Here is a 6,636-nt window from a genome sequence, read left to right as displayed (position 1 = left end):
TAGAGTGCTTTGGAGTTTGATAAAGCTAAAATTAATTCTAGTCCTACTTCAGTAACCTTGGCAACCACTTTTAATCCCTTCTTTCCTCCACTGTAAAAAGCATGTAATAGTGGTACCGAAGTTTTGTGGTGATTAAGTCAAACATATAGAAAGCAACTTGCTCTGCATTCATTTTTCAGACACACTCTCCCTGGAAACCCACCCTTGGGACTTGGGGAGGACCTAAATACAGGTACAAGTGGCTGGATCAGTGTGCTCGGACATTTTTTAAACAACAGCTATAATTGAGATACTTGGTCATTTTTGCCTTGATTAGAATTCTTGCCAAACTGTACTTCTGCACATTTAAAGTATGATCTTTTCTAAAAGAAGGCAGCGTAGAAATGAAGGGGAAAAAAGCTTCCCAAAGAAAAGTGGTATGTTCTTGTTGGAATTAACTAAAACAAGCTGCTGTCAAGGTAGCTTTAATTCTTTCTGGGTCAGTGATTGGTCTAGTGATCTTGTGCAAATTGTGTAAAACATGTTCACTATCTTGACAGTATCCTTTATACACATGGAGAGATCTTTTATTTCCTTAGATAATACTCTGAGAGAAAAGCTTTAAGTGACTCATGATTATCAGGACTCAATGAAGAACACAAATGACCCAATTTTCACAGTGTAACAACAAGATCTTACATGTGTGTCTACCTGACTTTTCTGGAGTGCTTCCCACAACATGGATATGCCCCATGTCATGGAACCTGAATAAGACAGAGTATCTCAGACAGGCTGAGCCCTAACAAGTCTGGTTGAGAAGCCTCTTGGGCAGATAGTAAAGGACATAGATTTATGTTTGTGAGTCAGTTCATGACACATTATAATCCAAAAATCGCTCACGTATTCAGTTAATACGTAACTAGGAATCTACCATGTTCAATTATTGACTGAGGCCAGAAGAGAGTTCAAAGATTGTTATATATAGGACAGTCCTTGAACTTTAAAGAAACCCATTTCCTCTGTTTTCTTATGGCATCAAGACAAAATACAGTCAGGCAAATGTGACAGATAATAATTATTATGGAGTTTAGAAATAGTAGAGTTGTGAATTGGAAAGAGATTTGTCTAAAGCAGGTGGTAATGAGCAAAGTATGATTCTGATTATTGGGCTGGAGGTAAGTGAATGGGAAAAAGTAAAGAAAGGGAAGTCTGCACAAAGGAAGTTGGCCCCAGGAAAAGGAAGGGGCACACCTTGTGTGGCCCTAACCCAACACCTTCTACCTGCTGACAATCTGTTGGTCCTTGTGAGCCCAGTATAAGAGGCTCTTCCTCTCCTACAAGGCCTTTCAGTCTGGATCCCTCCATCCAGACTGAAGGATCCTCCTTCTGCCTTGCACAGCATAGTACTTGTGCCGCTTCTATGAAAAGCACTTCGTTCTTTCTTCAGATAATATCGTCCACATGTCTATTTCCTCAACTAGGCCCCCAGGGTAAAGGCAGAGGATGTATCATATTCATTTTGTTCCTCCCTCCCCCCCTCCTGCCCCAACCAACCAGTGACCCACATAATTCCTCATACAGTCAATATGTATTAAAAAAATTTTTTTAATTGAATGGCAGATAAAGTAGGATAAATGGAGCCAGGTTATAAATAGGTATATACATCAGAGTTCACTCATTCAGTTAATATTTATTGAATGCTTACTGTGTGCTGGGCCCTGTTCTAGGCTCTGAGGATATATTCACAAACAAACCAGATAAAAATCTTTACCCTTGTGGAGCTCACACTCTAGATCTATCACAAGGCATGGAATTAGCAATAAATTTACATAAAATCAAGCGTACCTAGTGCCCAGAAAACAAAACACACATTTAAAGTTTAATTATTGGTGTTAAAAGAGTCTACTGTTGCTATGTAGTTTTTATTGTGTATTGTATATAGTATACTTACTATATTCATAATATATTCATACCTGTGTATCACTCTATAGGGATTCTAACTGTAAGACTATACAGAGAACTTCACTGGCAATATGGGATTTTCAGGGATAATTTTGAGCATGCTTGATTTAATTCGGAGGCACAGTCTAAAAATATAACCAGCTTATGAGTGTGACTCTACTGTATCAAAATGAAAATGCTGAGATTGCTGGGCAGAGAATGAGAATGAGGACATGACGAGTCTATGTCTGCTCAAGCTAGTCTGGTTATAGGGAATGAGATAGTACATTCATGTGAATACACAAGGTCAGTCAACAGTGGAGTTCACATCAAGAATCAAAATAAAAAACAAAAAAACAGTTCAAGAGCCATTTCCCATTCTTTTAAAAAAACTAAAACAGTAAGATTTTGAGGTCATAAAGAAAAAAATTTTAACATATTAGCTTATTCGGATTAAGGTTTATCACTTTCATGTATTTTTCAAAGAGTATTTTGAAAAGAACACCAAGTTAAGGAAAATCATGTAAAAGTTTTACAGTAATTTTACTCTATATACATCAACTCCAATCATTTAACCCTGAAAACAATATTTACTCGTACAATATACAAAAATTTTTGACAGTGACTAGAAAAATTCCATTACTGTAAAGCTACAAATTTATGCTCCTAAGAGCAAAAATAATAATTATTCCAGTGATAAGCACCAAGATGAGTTTTTTGCATTTAGGGCCTGATTGGTTGTATTTAAACATAACTTTATAATACCTTATTTGGCAAAAAAACCAAACAAACAGGGGAGGGATAAAAAATATAGAGGCCTGGAAACCGTGGAGAATGCCCGCTTTAAAAATAAAACAGTGAAATAATACTTTTTTAATTAATGTGCCATTTGCAAAATATATTCATGTCACTTTCCTTCCTCTTTACTTCACCTTATACAATTTAGATTGCTCCATTTTTATTAATGTGTCGTCATACTAATGTTAATAAGTATGTTGAACCAGGGGAGTGTGCGATAATGAATCCAGATTCTAAGAGCTAAGTCCAGTTAGCTCAAACAATCTTAGCTGCAACCCATTCCAACAGCTGAAAGAGATTATTTACTTTTGTAATTTTTAAAAAACCCTAGACAGATATCGTGTGTGCGTGCTTGTGTACATGAATGTGCGTGTACAGCAGTGTGAGTACAACCTAGAAATAGGAGTGCCACACAAACAAGTTTACACAATGGCCTGAAAGACATGAGCAGCCAGATACTGGATTCCCTCCCAAACAAACCCGAGGCTGAGCAGTGAGGAAATTGGGGGCTCTGTCATCACACTATAGAATCCACCACAAGTCTGGTAAATGAAGACAAGCAGGAAGGCAGGATGCCTCAGCCAAGATGTTCCCATGACACTGGAGGATGTGAAGCAGCAACAGCCACTTTTGCAGGCAGGGGTCAGGGACGGACTATAGGTGGCTACAGTGCTAGGATTCCCTTAGGTCTGCAGCTGAGGATCCCTGCCACTTCCCCAAAGGGCATTTGTAGTAGCCACTGGCAGTGACCCTCACCTCATTTGGTGACAACACCTCCAGGATCCCAGAGTGTGGGTTGGGGTATCCCGTTCTGCTAGTCACCACAGTTAGTGTCTGTATTGTCTGCTAGTCAATACAGACACTATCCTTTCTGGAGGCTGGGCCAAACAATATCACTATTTTCTATTTTCAGCAGTCTTGGAAAGGTGGGGGGAATCCCCTTCTGTCCCTGTGGGATCCCTGAGTTTGAGGCAATGCCAACACACCATATGCTGGCTAGCAATAACACAGGAAGTCAGAAATAGTATTCAATGTCTACATCCAACATTAGCCAGCTTTTGTTATCTTGGTAATACTTTTCAGTGAGATAGTTTCTTTACACAACTTCTAATGTATGGGGTAAAGAAAAAAAAATATTGCTGGAACAAAAAAGATTTTTTAAAGCTCCTTACTAAACTCCTTAAGGGTAGGAAAAGGAGACCGATTACTTGTCTACCTTCTTTGTTCCCATCCTTGATTTCTTTTTTTAAATAATAAATTTATTTTTTATTGGTGTTCAATTCTTGTCCTTGATTTTTGAGGTCAAAGAGCACCAAGGTTCCTAAGCTACTCAAAGGTTCTCCCTGCCTCTTCACCCACACAATCCTAGGGAATTTCTCAGCCCTCTACTTTCCAAATTTGTAATCAGATCTCTGGGCGTGTCTATATAGCTTGTTAATTCAGTTTCAAAATCCACAGCATTTTTAAAACAAAATGAGATAGTTGCATTCTTTAAATGCCAGCCATGAAATCATCACTTGAAAAAAAAAAATGAGTCAGACCATATATACATATATATATATACACACACACACACATACATTAAGTCAAATACAATTCTCTCCTTTTTTAAAGTATCTGTTGAAGACATGCTTATGACTGCTTCTAAAGAAAAGCCCTTAGGAAAGGAGCCTCATATGCCATTCTGCAGTTTCATATTCTGTTCCAATGTCATCAGTTCTCAAACTACATTGTAGGTATGACTTGCTTCGTGAGCCCTGCCCCTCCAAAATGGGCACATTTGATGCAGAGAAAAACTTTGTTTATAATTCAATGAATTTTAGTCACACCAGAAAAATGATCTGGCCTGTCCAAACATGCAACTTCTTTCTTCCCCCATTAACTAAACTCCCTTCTTCTTCTTTTTTTTTTTTTTAAAACAAAGGTCATATCAAGTTAAAAGCCACCATATTTCAAGTTAAACTCTGAAGGTTCTATCAACTGTAGCATGATTTCTTTTTTTTTTTTTAATTTTTTTTTTTTTAATTTATTTATGATAGTCACACAGAGAGAGAGAGAGAGAGGGGCAGAGACACAGGCAGAGGGAGAAGCAGGCTCCATGCACCGGGAGCCTGACGTGGGATTCGATCCCAGGTCTCCAGGATCGCGCCCTGGGCCAAAGGCAGGCGCCAAACCGCTGCGCCACCCAGGGATCCCTGTAGCATGATTTCAAAATCATAGTGGCATTCAGTTTTCTGTATTTTTTCTATATTTATCCTAAGTAAACTTCCTGGATCATAATATTTAGGGAGAAATTAAAAGGGTTTTATATTGGGAAGCCCAGGTGGCTCAGTGGTTTAGCGCGACTTTCGGCCCAGGGCGTGATCCTGGAGACCGGGATCGAGTCCCACATCAGGCTCCCTGCAGGGAGCCTGCTTCTCCCTCGGCCTGTGTCTCTGCCTCTCTCTCTCTCTCTGTCTCATCAATCAGTAAATTTTTTTAAAAAGGGTTTTATATTATAGTATAACATTCCAGAAATTCTCAGATTATCAGGGTTTACTCTGAGCTCAATGTCCTACAAATTCTACGTGATACAAGTATATGAACAAGAAGTATTTGAAATATAAAACCCTTAGCTCTGGGTCATAAATAAATTTGGGTAAAACCGCAAGCCTTCCACAGAATCATCTCGGCAAAGGTGGCCCATCTTCTCTGCAAGAAGCAACCTAGGAATCAAGGCGGAAATCCACAATCATTTATCCATTCAGAAATACAAATATAATTCTAATGAAGAGCAAGGATCTCACTTACCTTTCCTTAGCTAGGAGGACAGACATTCCCACCAGCTTAGCAAACTCTTCTGATGTCAGGGATCCCTTTTCTGAAACCTAACAGAAACATAACAAGAAAAAAAAAAAGTGGTAACTTAGACACTAAATTAGGTACTAACCTAGGGAGAGTGTGTTTACCAGTTTACTCAGGATACAATTTACTGGATTTCCTAGTAAAATACAAAGAATATTCACTATAGAACTAAATCTTTTCACTAATGTTTAATTCTACAAACGTTCCAGGACTGAGAAAAATACAGTAGAGCCTAAAATATCATGAAGCCTTCTATAGTGTAACAAAGGCACTGTACTGAACCCTAGAACTTTGACATCCTGAAAAAGAACAGATAACAAATTCTCAGAGTGCATACTGCATGTTCCAGTAAAAGAACCTTATATATAGATTTAACATAAAATAAATGGTAGAAATATCTATAGTCCTGAGGTTTTCATCTAGTTTAAAATGTATGAGTTAGTTAAATTAAATACGGTCACCACAGAGTCTATGAAGGGATATTTCAAGTATCCTAATGAGTAATAGCAGTAAAATCCAGTAAACTACAGTTGCTTGTCATATTTTTTGAAGCAATGATTTCATAAAACAACTTGTGATGTTATATAATACTGCTTATGTAGGTGTCACTGAAAGAAAAAGTTCAGTCAAGGGTAATATTCTGATTAACAAAGTTAAAAACCTGTCTGCAAGACTGAGCTTCAAACAAAAAGATAGTATGTCATAAATTTCAATTCTCCTTGGTAAGTTTTAAAAGCTTTAGAAGCGTAATTTTAATTAGTATTTAGTATTGTTAATAATAGGTGTTTTTAATTGGGTCTACAAACATGACTTTTTAGTAAAGTTAAATTCAAAAGGAAATCCTGTTTCTGGAGTTGCTAAGCATTCAAATCTTGGTGGGCAGACTGATGAGGAGGAAACAGGGTTCACATACTGTCTCCAAGGCTGAGGCCACCATTTCCTCTTCTTTGTGGCTCTGAAGCTCAATTACCATGACACCACTGTCAAAAACTCGGAGCCTAAAAATCACAGATGGGAAAACAAAGCTGTGAATATCTAGGATCTTCAACTACTAAAGAGGTGCAAATATCCTGT

The 6,636-nt window shown here is 37.9% G+C and overlaps 2 protein-coding genes across 13 annotated transcripts in view; one reads left to right on the top strand and one right to left on the bottom strand.

The window, feature by feature from the left end:
- Positions 1 to 1,566: 1,566 nt before the first annotated feature.
- The window catches only part of VPS36 (vacuolar protein sorting 36 homolog), a 44,199-nt gene continuing 39,129 nt past the window's right edge, over positions 1,567 to 6,636 (bottom strand). For 10 of the 11 annotated variants that reach the window (XM_038573127.1, XM_038573124.1, XM_038573118.1 and 7 more), the window contains 3 exons: positions 6,476 to 6,560; positions 5,509 to 5,585; positions 1,569 to 5,423 (listed from right to left, as the gene is read on the bottom strand). In XM_038573127.1, coding sequence (XP_038429055.1) covers positions 5,330 to 5,423; positions 5,509 to 5,585; positions 6,476 to 6,560 — 256 coding nt within the window. In that variant the 3' untranslated portion in view covers positions 1,569 to 5,329. Of the gene's footprint in view, positions 5,424 to 5,508; positions 5,586 to 6,475; positions 6,561 to 6,636 lie in introns of all 11 variants that reach the window. The other variant, XM_038573123.1, reaches the window with a different exon arrangement.
- Positions 6,166 to 6,636, top strand: part of CKAP2 (cytoskeleton associated protein 2) — a 55,656-nt gene continuing 55,185 nt past the window's right edge. For both annotated transcript variants that reach the window (XM_038573111.1, XM_038573110.1), the window contains exon 1: positions 6,166 to 6,284. The gene's annotated coding sequence lies outside the window, so the exon portion shown is untranslated. The remainder of the gene's footprint in view (positions 6,285 to 6,636) is intronic.

The sequence above is a fragment of the Canis lupus genome, chromosome 25 (genome assembly GCF_011100685.1).
Source record: "Canis lupus familiaris isolate Mischka breed German Shepherd chromosome 25, alternate assembly UU_Cfam_GSD_1.0, whole genome shotgun sequence".
NCBI lineage: Eukaryota > Metazoa > Chordata > Mammalia > Carnivora > Canidae > Canis > Canis lupus.
The sequence above is the reverse complement of the archived record's forward strand: the minus strand, read 5'-3'. Positions and strand labels throughout refer to the sequence as shown.